This window comes from Molothrus aeneus, chromosome 16, assembly GCF_037042795.1.
Source record: "Molothrus aeneus isolate 106 chromosome 16, BPBGC_Maene_1.0, whole genome shotgun sequence".
NCBI lineage: Eukaryota > Metazoa > Chordata > Aves > Passeriformes > Icteridae > Molothrus > Molothrus aeneus.
Window position 1 is genome coordinate 2968093 of NC_089661.1, and position 15922 is coordinate 2984014.

At 46.6% G+C, this 15922-nt stretch overlaps 1 protein-coding gene across 3 annotated transcripts in view; it reads left to right on the forward strand.

The window, feature by feature from the left end:
* The window catches only part of NPRL3 (NPR3 like, GATOR1 complex subunit), a 43612-nt gene that overhangs the window by 12884 nt on the left and 14806 nt on the right, over nucleotides 1-15922 (forward strand). For all 3 annotated transcript variants that reach the window (XM_066560571.1, XM_066560573.1, XM_066560572.1), the window contains 7 exons: nucleotides 88-162; nucleotides 2174-2327; nucleotides 3548-3629; nucleotides 9717-9854; nucleotides 11341-11497; nucleotides 14135-14241; nucleotides 15395-15524. In XM_066560571.1, the coding sequence (XP_066416668.1) occupies nucleotides 88-162; nucleotides 2174-2327; nucleotides 3548-3629; nucleotides 9717-9854; nucleotides 11341-11497; nucleotides 14135-14241; nucleotides 15395-15524 (843 nt within the window). The remainder of the gene's footprint in view (nucleotides 1-87; nucleotides 163-2173; nucleotides 2328-3547; nucleotides 3630-9716; nucleotides 9855-11340; nucleotides 11498-14134; nucleotides 14242-15394; nucleotides 15525-15922) is intronic.

Genomic DNA, 15922 nt, shown 5'->3' on the forward strand with positions numbered 1-15922 from the left:
TTTTTTAAATTTTTTTACATTACTTTCCCTTTGTTACTGTCTCCAGCTGACACTAGCCAATGGGATTTTCTAAAAAATATTTTTCAGGTATCCAAAACTGACCCCTCACCAAAGAGAGAGATGCCCACCATGATTCTGTTCAACGTGGTGTTTGCACTAAGGGTAAGGACTGTCTCCATTCCATCTGACAGTGGGATGTGCCTTGGATGCATGAGACAATGCAGAAGGCTCACACTCCAGGCTTGTTTTGTGATTAATGGCCAGTGTTTGAAAGCTGCCTCCTCTCAGCAGTGAGGTCACTGTAAAGGGAGAGTGCCAGGGAGCAGCAGCTGAACAGCTAAATGAGAAGAAGGTACAAGTGAAGAATAAAGAGGTTTCAATGCTCAGCAAAAACCCAGAACAAATACATAGTTTCTGCCTGGAATTTTTTTTCAGGCATCCTCTATTAACTAGATGCTGGTGTTAAGGGATCCTGGCTTGGCTAATTAGGTGTATAAAGCCCTAGAAATTTCATTATGTTCAAGCATGACTTGATTTCTGAGCTCTGGCTTTCTTTTCCTTTTTAAAAATAAAAGAGGGAGGTGGAATAGTTATCTTTGTGGAAATGGTTGATTTGTGCTCAACTGGATGTAATGTCATAATTTTAAAACCTCCAGCTCCGTGCTTGTGAAAGGAATTTTTCTTTTAGCACTGGTACTTTTCTTACCACTGGCTTTGCAGTGGTGACATGGACATGGCTTGTCCTCAGATGAGGAGCAAGGTTTCACACAGGACAAGTACCTGAATCAAGCCAGAAATTGTTTACAGAGCTCTGCTGGCAATCCAGTGTTCCTGTGCTTTAGGACACTGCTGGGTCAGGGAGTGCTGAATTTACAATGGAGGAGTTGATTGTAGATTTCTCATGTTAAAAGATGTTGTTTTGGTGATCTGTTAAAGCCCTGTGCTTTGCTTGTGTAGATGCACCTGCAAATGCACACATTGATGCACACTGAGCCATGTGGCAGCAGAAGTGTGGAAACCAATGCTCCTTCATTCACAGTGAAGGCTAGCCCACATTTTTCTGGAATCTAATTTCTAGTGCTTCTAGGAAAACTTGCTTTCTTTGCCCTTCAGCCATGAGATGATAGTGATTTAATTGTGTGTGATGCAGCACAAAATCCATTTGCCAAATGAGACACTCTTAGTTCACAGGGAGCAGTCAGGTTTCTGGAAAGTGTTGGGCAAGAAGCAAGTGGAAATTTTTTCCCGGGATGGAGCAGTGCAGTAGCTGGGTGGAGGCCCTCAGAGATAAAGATGAGTGTCCATCTGCAGTGGGCAGACAGAGCAGGCAAAGGCCCAAGTGTGATAATCAGCACTGATCCTGCTGTGTTTGAGCTTCAGGGCTACCAACGTGGCGTGACTCAGCAAGAACAGCAGTCAAAAAACTGATGAGTCACAGTTTGCTGGTTTCTGTGCCAAGTGGTCACTTGCCAGAACTTTAAATTCCTTTAAATGTCTTAACAAACATGAAGCAGCTGCTGACTCATGCTGGAGCTAGTGAATTCCCCCTCACCCCCCTTGGCAGCTGTACTGATGTGATAGATTTTTCCAGCACTTTCTTTCTGGGACTTTCATAAATGCAGTGTTGGCAATAAGCTATATTTATGAATTTTTTGGGAGCATGAATTCAAATTAATTCAGATTTGGGATGAAAATATTGGTCATGAGCTGGTAATTGTTACCCAATTACTGCCTTGTCAGTACCTAGGACAAACACCAGTGTGGCAACATGGAGTTAGTGGGACATGTTAAAGGCACTGCAGCCCTTGTGCTGCCAGTGAGTTTAACCTGAGCACTGGGATATTCTGCCTTTTCAAAAAGCTTGACACTGTCTTGTTGCACTGTGTGAAGTTGAGGTCTTTTCTCTCTGCTGGTAGAAGGCCTGTTAACAACTGGAAAATCAACCCAGATAGAGCTATCCCTGTCCAGGTGTGGTGTTCCTTTCACGCACTTAGACGAGCTTAGAAATCCAAATTACATTTGGACACCTCCAAGCTTCTGCTTGCTCGTGGGTAGAGAAAATTCTGTTCATTTCCAGTCAAGAGGCTGATTTTTGGTCTCAGTGGGAAACCATTTGCCTGTTCCCCATCATGGTTGTCCCTGCATGGCTCAGAGGCTGCTGGTGCTCCCGCAGGCCAACGCGGACCCGTCGGTGATCAGCTGCCTGCACAACCTGTCGCGCAGGATCGCCATCGTCCTGCAGCACGAGGAGCGCCGCTGCCAGTACCTGACCCGCGAGGCCAAGCTCATCCTGGCCATCCAGGACGAGGTGTCTGCCATGGCAGAGAGTGAGTGCTTTCAGCAGCAGGGGCTCTCAACTGGAATGCTCTTCCAGAGAGGTGCTGCTTGTGCCTTCTTGCTTCTCTTGTGTCTTGGATCACTCTGAACAAGTTTTGGTGCTCTGCAGCATTCTGAGAGCTTTTCCCTGCATTTTGCCTCAGCCAAGTTCACTATCCCTATGCAGGGATGTGATTTTTAGAGGTGTGTGGTGGTATTGTAGGGGTCCCAGGATGAGGGAAGAGACAAGAATGACTCTGTGTTTTGACTCCATGTTTCAGAAGGCTTGATTTATTATTTTATGATATGTATTATATTAAAACTATACTAAAAGAATAGAAAAAAGGATTTCATCAGAAGGCTGGCTAAGAATAGAAAAAGAAAGAATGAATAAAGGCTTGTGAATGACCGAGACAGTCTGAACAGCTGGACTGTGATTGGCCATTAATTAAAAACAACCACATGAGACCAATCAAAGATGCACCTGTTGCATTTTACAGCAGCAGATAATAAATGTTTACATTTTGTTCCTGAGGCCTCTCAGCTTCTCAGGAGAAAAAATCCTAAGGAAAGGATTTTTCAATAAAACATGTCTGTGACAGAGGTGAAGTAGTTTCTTTGATTTCTTTGCTAGTTAAGTTCAGCACAATCTCTGGAGACTGTGCACTGAGCCATCATGTTTGCCTCTCCCTGTCAGGCTGACATGGAAGAGCTCCTGTGTGGCCAGCTTCACCCAACCTAGAGCAAGTTTTGCATGCTTTAATGCTGTCTGCTGAGTCACCAGATTCCTTATGTGGAAGCTTCACTCTTATGTGCTGTTACCTGGCTAGCAAACAGTTACAGAGCATTTTTACAGACTGTACTTGGAAAATGCTCTGTAACTGTAATGCTCATAGCAGTATGTACTATTTACGGTGAACTCTGACAGTGATGCATTATCTTGCTGCAAGCATTAAAAATTAAAGCTAACATCTAGAAAAACAAAGCATTTAAAGTCATCATTTGTCCAATTTGGTTACATGTGCTTAACTGAGTTGAGGTTTAGCAAAAGTTGGCAATTATTATCATTTTAACGTGTAACTTGAGTTATTGTAAAAGATTTGAAAGGTAATTGTAGATTAAAATGATACAAATTCTGCCCCTAAGATACAGGTTGATACCCAGTGGGGGAAGAGGAAACTCCTTGATTTGAAGTCAGTTATTTGCTTTCTTGTTTTGAATCTTTCCATAGCCACAGAAGGGCCCCAGTCACCTTTTCATCACATCCTACCCAAGTGCAAACTGGCCAGAGATCTCAAAGAGACATATGACAGGTAAGTTGGATTTTAGCCTTTCAGTCTTGACTCATACTATGCTGTTTCTCATTGAAATCACTTGGCTTTGTTCCTAAGGATATTATCCACTTCCTCATGCTGTTAATCATTGGGATTTGGGTTTAAACCAGGCAGAGCAATGTGAAGCCTGGAATTCAGGTGAAATGTTTGCAGAACTGCTATCCTAATCATTACCTTGGTCTGTCTTTGTTGTCTTGTTGTTAAAAGCTGATGATGCCTGTCACAGCTTCAAGAATTATTATTTTCTTCCTTAGCACAGGGCCACCTATTGCCAAGTGAAGTGTAGAACTGACCAGTGCCATAACAGGGGCATCACAGCACTGGGGAAATGCTCTAAACCTGTAGCTAAGGGGAAAGTGCTGCAGGAGCACTGATGGCAAGTCAGGTACTGGCCTGGCCCCATTTGTGCATGTCAGGGCAGCAAATTTGGATGAGATGCTGAGACTTCCAGCAGAATGAAAAGTGTAACATGCTGTTTCTTGACTGGGTTAGAAGTTCTGGCAGAGGTTTCAAAGCAGTGTGGGGCTGTTGTTGAACTTTAGCAGGAGCCTGTGCCTGTCAGTGCTGCCTCCTGGGGCCCAGAGGCTCCTGCAGCCAGGACTGTGCTTGGGGAAGGGCCTGGACAGAGGGACACAGAATCTCTGTGTGGGGGAAGATGCTGTGCCCCTTGCTTGGGGTGTTTGTCAGGGATTCAGGGAATCAGGCTGGAGTTCCTCAGGGAACCCTTTATCCTCCCTGGGCTGTGGCTTCTCACGTACAGAGGGGATCAGAGCCCTGTAAGGTAAAGCACTGGGAGCCTAAATGGTTTCATGATAGCAAAGAGCATCAGAAAACTTCTGCTAAGCTGCTCTTTGTGTTCCAGAGCTGTGAATTTCATCTTGTTTGAAGAAATGTTGTATGTGGTTCCACACACCTTGCACAAAACCTAAGTACTCAAGTTTAAATACTAAACTTTTAAGGAAGGCAGTTTTTATGCAGCCTATAATTCTAATATTCCAGTTATATTTTTCTCTCCCTCTAGGGCTATGTATTTATGACTGGGCAAACCCTAATCATGTTTTCAAATATTTTAGGGACACAGTGACATCTTGTGGCATTTAGCTGTGACTGTAGCAACGCAGAGCTCATGGACTGTGCTGATGTGAGCCTTCCCAGAGATAAGGAGGAATAAACAGACCATGGGGAAATGCGCTTTGGTGCTGCCCCCAGCTGTAAAACAAGGCAGTTTCTCCCTCATTTAGGCATTGTGAGTGGGGAAGAAGTGGTGCAAGTTGGATTTTGACACTTTTGTATGACACTGTCAAAAGCAAATGTGAGACCTTGTTGGTGTTGGTAAAAATCTGAAGTGCCTGTGTGCTTGATTGGAAAGCTGTACTTGAAAAGGAGCTGACAGTGTTGTTGGGTGATAAGGAAATGTTCTGCAGGGCTTTTCTATTAATACTTCATATGAGAGCATAGGAAATATGCTTGTTATACCTGCAGTCAGATCAGCTGAGAGGAGCTGCAGCACCTTGCCAGGCAGGCATAGATTTAAAATTATTTTTTAGTAAGGTAGAAAAAGCTCTAGAAATACAATTTTCTCCAGGATGAATTAATTATTCCTGTGTGGCAGCAGCTCTGGAGTGAAGTCTGTGTGGTCTTCTGTGAAGTGAGGGTTAGTCATAAGTGACATGGGGTTACAAAAAGAAACCAGATAGACAAGAATTCATAAAATAAGTCTTGTCTGTAATATAGGCACCAATCCTGCTCACAGTTGTAAAACTCCTGCTGTAATGAATATTTTATCCAGTTTGGACACCACATTTCAAGAGGGATTTAGGCCACCTAGAGAGTGTGGAGGAGTATGAATGACCTCAGAGGGAAGATGGAAAGATTTGCTCTGTTGCTTTTAAAGGAGAAGGGAGTGCTGGGAAGGGTAAACCTTTGGATGCATGCAGTGACAAAGTGCTGTTCTAAATTTACAGAGGCTTCTGGCATAGCCTTTGGCTGTGGGAGAGCAGCCAGTGGAGTGGAGAGAGCACTTTGAATTGCAGATGGAGCCCAGCTCTCCGTTTGAGATTTGCTCCAACCAGCATTTCCAAGTGCCTGCTGATTTCTGCAATTCCAGCCCAATTTCCAGGGTTGCTCCAGAGGTGCTGTCGAGCCCTTGGCTTCCTGTAGATGGTGCTGAGGTATTTCAGGCAGGACCCAGCATGTCCCTGAGCAAGTTGGTTTGTGCAAAACCACAAGCAGAGGAATATTTCTGTTGTTCAAAGTGTTCCTTGGTTTTGAATGAGATGCCTGTGTTCCATTAAGGCAGGATCAGTACCCAGGACATCTTGACTAGCAATGGAGTGGTATTACAGTGACAGCTCAGAGCCTTTCAGCTTCTGCTCCCTGGGACATTTTGTCTCTAATGGAGAGAACTAGAATGTTTCTTTTTGATTAATTCAGAAAATTGAGACTCTTCATTCATCTTGTCCCCAAACTGAAGCATTGGTGTGGAACAGAAAGCAATGGTTTCTAGGCTCAAGAAATTTTTCAGGACTTCAGTGCTGAAAAACTTATTGGTGTTACAATATGTGTCTCTTTTAAAGAGCTTTCACATAGTTTTATCTGCAACTGTAGATAATATGTGAGCTTGAGAGTTACTAACTGCCTGTCTGGTTCTAGCAAATTTCTCTTAGCTTTGCACTGGAATAAAAGCAAAAGTGTGGAGAGGTTTTTGGGGAGGTTTGGATTGTTTGTTTCTTCTTTTTAATACAGAAAGAGCCTTTATAAATTTTTAGCCTAGTGAGACTCAACTGTGTGGTAAATCTAGCCCATCTCAGCTCAGGGAATAATTCTATGAGACTTAATATTATTTCTGTGGCTGTGCTGTAAAATAGAATCCAACTACAGTTATTTATCAAAGGACAGCCCTTTGTCCTTTATAAGGAAATGTGAAATCATTTCAAAGCTCTTGAGTAGTCACAACCTCTAGGAAAAACAAACTCCAAAGCTACAAGCTCACCTCCACCACACTCAAAAACATGGGGCTAATTTCTGATATAAACAGGACAGATGAGATATGAGGTGTGGACATGTAAAAGTTCATAACTCTTTTATAAATGTGAAGTGGGATTTCTTTGTTTTGCCAATAGTTATGGAAAAGGCTGCAGTTCTGGGAGATGCTGGCAAACTTTCATGTTCTCATTTTGAGGCAGTAGCTCACAGCTCAGGACACAGCAGAAGAGAGCAAAAGAGCAGTGATAGCCCCTAAAATATTCCCCAGCTTCCTGCAGCTCTGGAGGGGTTTCTGTACGTTCTGCAGCTTTCAGCTGATGTCACTGCCTGGAATTAGCCCACAGTCCTGTGAGCCAGAGTAAATATTGAACAACCACAGCATCCTCTGATAAGGAGGTCCATGTTTTAACTACTTTTTGTGTTTCTTTCTATTTCTTCTGAACTTTGCTACTTCTTGTAGCATGAGATGTCTCATGGGCCTTATGATGGAGAGACATTAAACAGCTTTTTCCTGTTTGCCTCTCCCTGTCTCAGTTTTAAACTCTGTTATCTGATCATCCTGATCCGTGGCCATATCCCTCAGATCATTCATCAGGTGTTACCAACCAGAGATTAAAAAAAGTGTTGAAACAAAGTTTTTATGGAATAAACTGTCTTGGAGGGTTTAATATTCTATTGCCTGAATGTTTGTCTCTATACTGGGAACATTATTTAACTCTGCTCTCTGGCCAAGGGCAGTTGCAAGTGCTTCTGCTGGAGGGTGCAGCTTGTTCCTTGTCAAATTACAGACACTTAATTATTTTCAATCCAAGGAGGGGCAGGTGAAGGAGAAATTGTGTTCATAAAGCTATAATGCAGGCTGGAAATTGTACAGCTGAATGCAAATGCAGAAGAATAAAATTAAGATCCAGATCAGAACTGAAAATCTGGTTTTCTTGTTGTCTTTAATTCTAGGCTTTTGTTGTGCAGTGCACTGCAGACAAAATTATGCTGTGGAGAGTGTAATTATGTAATTAAACCTTTTGCCTTAGTGCACTTGGACCAAACAATGAAAGGAACCAACTGGATCTTTGTGTGAATGTTAAACTCTGCAGGGGAAATGTCCCTGCAAGTGTTCCATGCTTTCATGCATCTCTGCTGCTCTTGGGTAACCTGTTTTTACAACCCCAAGAGCTTTCAGGTGGTCTCTGAACTCGCTTGTCCCATTCCTTTATTGGCATGTTTCCCCTTTTGAGGGTTTGGCCTGGGAGATGGTGTGGATAACCACAGCTTCAGCCCTTTTCCCTGATGGATTTTGAGGGAATCCAGCTTTATCTGTCAGTTGTTTTTTGTGGGATAAGCAGTGTTACTGGAGCTGCAGCATTTAATGAGCTAAACCAGAGGTGTTGGTGCTTTGCATGTTCCTTCAGGGCTGGGAGCCTCTGAGCAGATCAGAGCTGGTGGGGCCAGAGAGACACTGGATTCACCCTCTCAGTGCCTTTTAAAAAGAGGAAAACACACAGTATCTGCTCCCTTTGCAGCTTGAAAAATCAGCATTTTCCAGAGTTCCATGCAAGATTTGAGAACAAAACCTTTTGGGAAGTGCTGTCTGCAGTGAGATGTTCCCAATGGGTCTGATCATGTGTGAGGTGGGAGGGGATGCTGTTTGCTCCCTCACCACTCTTGTGGTTTGGTGAGTAGTTGCACCAGCAGCCAAAGCTACCCAATGTTTTTGTTTAAAGCTGAAATTTCTGCTCTCTCCAAACCCCCTCCACAGCAGAAGAGCTTGAAAAAGAGCATGTTAGTTTGTGACCTGCAGTTGAATGCTGGTTATAAATGGTTAAACCACCACATAAAGACTTTTCCAGAAGTGTATTTGCTCCTGGCCTGTTCCTGGCATGTTTTTTAATCTGTTTTGTGTAGAGGGGGAAATTCATGGCAGTTATTGACATAAAAGTCAAATTGCGAGTCTCAACACACTTTGAATTTAAAATTCAGGCTGGAGTTTTCAGAGTGCAAACTTTGAAATTTGATTTTAAGCCAAAAAGTGTTCTTTGGGAAGAAAGTTTGAAATTGAAGGGCATTGACAAGTTCAGTTCTCAGGTGTAGAGCTTGAGATAGATAAGTTTATGTGTTCCTAACTCATGACAAGGTGTGGTGGGCCTTGCTGCTTCCTCCCAGCACAGCTGTTCCCAGGCCAGCATCCCCTGCCTGTGGAATGGGAATATTGTGAGGGTTTGCAGGGTGGTGCTGCCTTAACTTCTTATGGTACATTCCCCATTTTGAGTAAATATAGTTCCCTCCTGAGGTGGATTCCACCTCTTGTCTAGACTGGCAGACTTCTGTAAAAGCACCTGAATGATGATCCTGGCTCTAATCTCCAGCTTTTCTGTTTGTTTGTTTGTTTGTTTGTTTTAAGTAAAAGAGGCTTACTGTTGCTTTCAGCCAAGTGCCAGGGTCTGACTTTATTGTCTTTATTATTCCTGGGACATCCATTGCTTCCACTCCAGTCCTGTTGGCTGGAGTCAGCTGAAGGGCTTAGCTTAGTCCCTGTGGTTTCCTCGAGTGAAGAAACCATGTAACAGGCACGTTTGTGATTTCATGTCACAAGCAGGGACAGGTTAGTAAGGAAACAAACAACCTAAGCAGAACACAAGGAGGCTGTTATTGTGGAAATGTGCTGCTTGGAACAGCCCTTGCCCAGTACAGACATCCTCTTTTCTTTTTGCTTGGAGGGGAAGATGGAAATTGGAGATGAAAACTGTGCCCAGTTCATCTTTGCAGCTTTGGCCTAGAGAATTTTCCTTTGCCTTGCAGTAGATCTTGAATAAACTACTTTAACTTGAGACACTGCTGCAATGTTAAGGGCAGAGGGAGCAGAAGGTCAGTGGTGAAGTCTCTCAAATCTCCCTCAAATGCTGTAGGGGATGGTGCTCTGTATGTGCAGCTGTCAGCTGGTCCTCAGCCAGCCTGGGCACAGACAGAGTGCATTCAGTCTTTTCCTGTCCTGATCTGATTTCTGTACAGGGGTGACCCTGGACCACAGTTTTCATTTGTGATTGAGGGTAAATGCTGTATGGATTGATTGCCTTCCTGTTTTAGTCTCTGCACAACAGGGGTGGTTCGTTTACACATCAACAACTGGCTGGAAGTGAGTTTCTGCCTTCCTCACAAAATCCACTATGTTGCCACCAACTTCATACCCCCAGAAGCAATTGAGAGAAGTCTGAAATCCATCAGGTAAGAGCAAGCTCTGCCCCTCAGAGTGTGGCCAGTCCTTGCTCCTGTTCCAAGGGTGGTGCTGCAGATGTCTGAGGTGGCTCAGGCAGGGGGATGGTGTGACTGGGCTGTGGAGGAGGGGGGCCTGGGCTCAGACAGGGCTCCCAGAATCACACAGAATCACACAGAATCACACAGAATCACACAGAATCACAGAATCACAGAATCACAGAATGATGAGGTTGGCAGAGACCTCTAAGATCCTCAAGTCCAACCTGTGCCCCAACACCTCAACCAGACTATAGCACCAAGTGCCATGTCCAGGCTTTTTTTAAACACACCCAGAGATGGTGATTCTACCACCTCCCTGGGAAGGGCATTCCAGTACTTTATTATTCTTTTGGTGAAAAATTTCTTCCTAATATCCAATCTACACCTTCCCTGCTGTAGCTTGAGACTGTGTCCTCTGGTTCTGTCAGTGCTGCCCGGTGGGAGAGACCAACCCCACCTGTCCTCAGCCTCCCTTCAGGAATTGTAGAGAGCAATAAGGTCACCCCTGAGCCTCCTCTTCTCCAGGCTAAACAGCCCCAGCTCCTTCAAATGTTCCTCACAGGGTTTGTGTTCCCAGCCCCTCTCCAGCCTCGCTGCCCTCTCTGGATGTGCTCAGTGTCCCAAGGTCCTTCCCAAGCTGAGGGCCCAGAGCTGGGCACAGCTCTCAGGGTGTGCCCTCAGCAGTGCTGAGCACAGGGGCAGAATGAGCTCCCTGCTCCTGCTGGCCACACCATTCCTGACCCAGGCCAGGAGCCATTGGCCTTCTTGGCCCCCAGGGCACTCTGCAGGCTCATGTCCAGCTGCTGTCAACCAGCACCTCCAGGTCCTTTCTGCCTGAGCACTGTCCAGCCACCCTGTCCCCAGGTTGTCCCTGGAGCTGCTGCTGTGGCTCTGTGGGGCTGCTGGATTCATGGTGGTTGGAAGCCACAGCCTTGGTGTTCTCTCTAGGTGGTTGTGGTGAGGGGATGCTGCAAAAGTGGCCTGCACTGTTTGCAGCCAGGAATTGTGTGTTCATTTTAATCTGTTGGCCCAGAAGTAATTCTGCTTTTGGAGGAAAGAGAGTCCAGGTCCTGTGACACCTTATTTCCTGTGTTTGCTTACCTGCAAAAGTAATTAACTTCTGCTTTCTTCCTTTCTTCTACTCCATTCTGTATTTCAGTATTGCAGATGAGCAGTTTTCAGACTTGTTCTCAATTGTGTGCCAATGCAGTGCAGTCTTTTTTCCTTTGTCACTGGGATATCCAGTTACCATATAACCCTCTGTCTCCTTTTCACAGGGAGCCTCTTATGCTGTAACATAAAAATAAGCTGATTTTGAACCCAGTTAGAGCAAAAGGATGATATTAGAAATTCTTTTTTTACCATTACATTGACCCCAGGTATCATGGTGTAGAAATAACAAAGCCTTCAGGAAAAGCTGCAGTTTACTGTGCAAATGTATTCTATTTTTCTGCAGGCCTTACCATGCCTTATTACTTTTAAATGATGAGAAGTCATTGCTTAATGAGCTCCCGTTGGACTGCTCTCCTGCCCTGGTGAGAGTAATTAAAACTACCTCTGCTGTGAAGAATTTGCAGCAACTGGCTCAAGATGCTGACTTGGCATTGCTGCAGGTATGGGGAGCTGTCAGCAGCTGCTGAGAGCTTTTTAAATCACGAGGTGTTTTCTCCTGCGTGCCCCTGGGCTTGTGTGGGGCTGGAGCATGGCAGCTCCTGGTGTGAGCAGAGAGCAGGGAGAAGGTACCAGCCCTGGAGCCTGGGGAGAGGCTGGAGAAACAAAGGGCAGGGGTGCAGGGACAGTGCTGGGCAGCCCTGCAGCCACATCCTGTCTCAGATGGGAGTCCCCATCCTGGGGGTCTCCAGTCCCCATCCCAGGGCTCTCTGGTCCCCATCCCCAGGTATCTCTGGTCCCCATTCCCAGGTGTCTCTGGTCCCCATCCCCAGGTGTCTCTAGTCCCCATTCCCAGGTGTCTCTGGTCCCCATCCCCAGGTGTCTCTGGTCCCCATTCCCAAGGGTCTCTGGTCCCCATCCCCAGGTGTCTCTGGTCCCTGTTCCCAGGTGTCTCTGGTCCCCATTCCCAAGGGTCTCTGGTCCCCATCCCCAGGTGTCTCTGGTCCCCATCCCCAGGTGTCTCTGGTCCCCATTCCCAAGGGTCTCTGGTCCCCATCCCCAGGTGTCTCTGGTCCCCATCCCCAGGTGTCTCTGGTCCCCATTCCCAAGGGTCTCTGGTCCCCATTCCCAGGGCTCTCTGGTCCCCATTCCAGGTGTCTCTGGTCCCCATTCCCAGGGCTCTCTGGTCCCCATTCCCAAGGGTCTCTGGTCCCCATCCCCAGGTGTCTCTGGTCCCCATTCCCAAGGGTCTCTGGTCCCCATCCCCAGGTGTCTCTGGTCCCCATCCCCAGGGCTCTCTGGTCCCCATCCCCAGGTGTCTCTGGTCCCCATCCCCAGGTGTCTCTGGTCCCCATTCCCAAGGGTCTCTGGTCCCCATCCCCAGGTGTCTCTGGTCCCCATCCCCAGGTGTCTCTGGTCCCCATTCCCAAGGGTCTCTGGTCCCCATCCCAGGTGTCTCTGGTCCCTGTTCCCAGGGGTCTCTGGTCTCCATCCCAAGTGTCTCTGGTCCCCATCCTGGGGCTCTCTAGTCCCCATCCCAGGGGTGTCTGGTCCCCATCCCAGGGCTCTCTGGTCCTCACCACTGCTCAGGACAAGTTCATTAAAACAGGCTGATGAAAAACTTCTCTTCAAATTGTGAGCACCTCATTGTGAGGGCTGCCTCCCACAGCCTCTCTGGTCCAGCACCTGACCAGCATCACAGTGAAACCTTTCCCCTTATCTAAGGGGAATTTCCCATTCTTCTCTTTATGTGTGTTGCCTCAGGACCTGTCCCTGTGTCCCTCTGAGGGCAGTGGCTCTGTCTGCTCTGTGTCTCCTGTTTGGTAGTTAAAACCAGAGCAGGTTGTACTCCTGACTGACACCACAGTGGCCTCTCTTGGTCCTGTTCAGTGATGTCTACATGCAAATGAAGCACCCAAAATGCAGGTGCAGGTTTACAGCTGCTGTGGCCAAATACCCCTGGAGCTGCCAAGATCTTTTCTACCAAAGACTTGTGAATGCCTGTACAAACCTTCCCAACCATTTCCCTTAGTCCATTAGTGCACAGACTTGGCAGTCATGGGAAGAAGATTTATTTTAGGCTTGGGCACAGATTTTGAGCCAGTCTCCCCAAGCCAGCAGCTCTTTCCAAATGCCCTTCCAGTAGTGACAGCCAGCTCTCAAATCTGAATTGCTGAAGGTGATGTGATGAGCCCTTGGAAAGGGAAGTTTGTGCCAGTGGAGGGATGAGACTCTGGCTCTCTCATGAGTTGTGAGGCCACTGAGAGACCCCTGTGGATGACTGTGATCATTTGGGATGATTACATGAGATGATCCCAGTGAGGGAAGGGCTGCTCCAGGCTCCTAAGGGTCGATCCAGACCCAGGGACACAACCTGTGCTCTGTGTGACAGGGGAAACACAGCTCATCATCACATGTTCTCCTGGTCACAGGGCAGGGCCTTCTCCTGTTCCAAGGGAAAGGTCCTGCTTTGTAATAAAACTCCAGGTCTGCCTGCAGTGCTCTGTGGTGTTACTTGGCTATGGGATGAACTCTGGAAATTCCCTACTGCTTCTGTAGTTTTGTTCTCCACAAAAAAGCACAGTTAAATGCATCTAATGATACAGGCTGGATTTTATGTCTTGTAGACACTATTTATGTGGCTTTTCCAGAGCCATTAGCAACCACTGACTTGTTTAACACATTAAAATACTTTATGTAGCTCATTACTGAAATACCTCTGTGCAGTAAAAAGGCAGTGGTGGTTTCCTTTATGTTTTTGTCATAGTAGGAGCTGATTCTTTTGTTTTATTTTTCATGTATAACAATGCATTTTGTGCATAAAGAGAAATAGTTTTTGGGGGCATGAAAATAAACTTAAGTTGTATTGATACAGTTTGGAGGAATTCCTTTGAGGCAGGAAATACTAAGTTGCTTAGAAATGTGAAGTGAATCTCTGGAAATTCATAACCTTGTCAAATGCTTTTTGATCTGCCACATGTTATAGTAAACCATGAATTTATTCTGAAGGCTGGGTGAAAGGATGGAACGTTTTTCTTTCATTTCAACTCAAATGAGACTTTTTTTGTTGTATGCAACACTTGCTGAGAGTTTGTATATTGATTTTGCTCCCCTAATTTTTCCCTGTTTTGTCCATACAGGTTTTCCAGCTTGCAGCACATCTTGTTTACTGGGGCAAAGCAATTATTATTTATCCTCTTTGTGAAAACAATGTCTACATGCTTTCTCCAAATGCCAGTGTCTGCCTGTAAGTAGAAGGAAAATGTGTTGGTGGCAGCACAGGGCTGAGGAGTGCAGATGTACTTTCCTTCCCTGACTGATACAGAGTGGGATCTTTCTTCATGAATTGGTTGAGACTGTGCAACACAAACCATTACATGAGCCTGGGCTTGCACAGCCAGTGTGGGCAGGGAGGAGCAGCAGAGCAGATCAATATTCCTCTGTGGTGCTGGAAGCAATATTTACCCTGTGGAGCTGCTGTCAGTATTTTTAGTAGTTCTGCTCACTGAATGTCCAATATGGGAACACTTACAAACCAAAATACTTTATGATTAAGTTAAAGGAGTGGTTTATAGAGCTCTCTGACATGAATCAAAAGTAGCAAAAGTTGCCATTGTGTTGTTTCACATGTTGCCATTCCATGCTGTGTGCCTTGTCACAGACAGAAGGCACCATGGCCATTTGGAGAGAGGCAGAGCCACTGCAAGGAAGATGTGGAGGCAGGGGTGGGTATTTTTGCTCTGCTGAAGATTGGCAACCCTTCCCCTGTTGGATTTTGAGATGCTTTTAGACTCTGTGTTGGAACTCAGTTATAGGAAAATAGTTTAAAATCAAAACTTTGGTGATGGAAGTATAAAAATAGGGCTGGGAAGGACCTTGAGGTCATTCAGCAACAACTGTGCCTGTGTCAAATATGGCAGTGCTGTTCCTGAAGACCTTTGGAGATGGAAATGCTAAGACAGACAGTTTTCCTGATATTTAACTTGTCTATCCTTCACTTCAGTCATATTTCTTGACCTGTCAGCACAGGGAGGGGGCACAGCCACATCTGCACCTGCAGTTGGCACATTCAGGGGTCGAGTGTGTATCCTGCCCAGCCCTGCCCAAGCTCTGTCCCTTTCACCAGAGGCTGCACAGGTCTGGAATTTTATCCCTTTCATTTTTCTCCTCTGGATTCCCTTCATGCCTTGAATGAAAGGCTGGAACTGAATGTAAGGCTGAGGTGAAAGTGCATGAGCTCCTGGCTGCCTTCTGCAGGACACAACATGCCATCAACTATGCTTGGGGTTTTCTGGATCACAGGCAATATTACACTGGGGAATTGGCACTTCTGCAATGGGATCCCAGTTACCCTGAGCAGCACTGCAGAGCTGATCTGTGCCTTTGCCTCTCTGCTGCAGGTACTCTCCCCTGGCAGATGCCTTCTCCTGTCAGTTCCGGGGTCACAACCTGCCCTCCATGCTGGCCAAGTTCTCCCTCCCGGTGTCCCTGGCCGAGTTCAAGAACCCGCTGGCACCACCCATGCAAGAGGTGAGCTGGGCACTACCCTGGGCACTGGTGGGCACTGCTCTGGGCTCCTTGGGCACTGATAGGCACTGCTGGGCACTGCCCTGGGCTCCTTGGGCACTGCTGGGCACTGCCCTGGGCTCCTTGGGCACTGCTGGGCACTGCTGGGCACTGCCCTGGGCTCCTTGGGCACTGCTGGGCACTGTCCTGGGCTCCTTGGGCACTGCTGGGCACTGCCCTGGGCTCCTTGGGCACTACTGGGCACTGCCCTGGGCTCCTTGGGCACTGCTGGGCACTGCCCTGGGCTCTTTGGGCACTGCTGGGCACTGCCCTGGGCTCCTTGGGCACTACTGGGCACTGCCCTGGGCTCCTTGGGCACTGCTGGGCACTGCCCAGGGCTCCTTGTTCTGCTGCCCACCGGG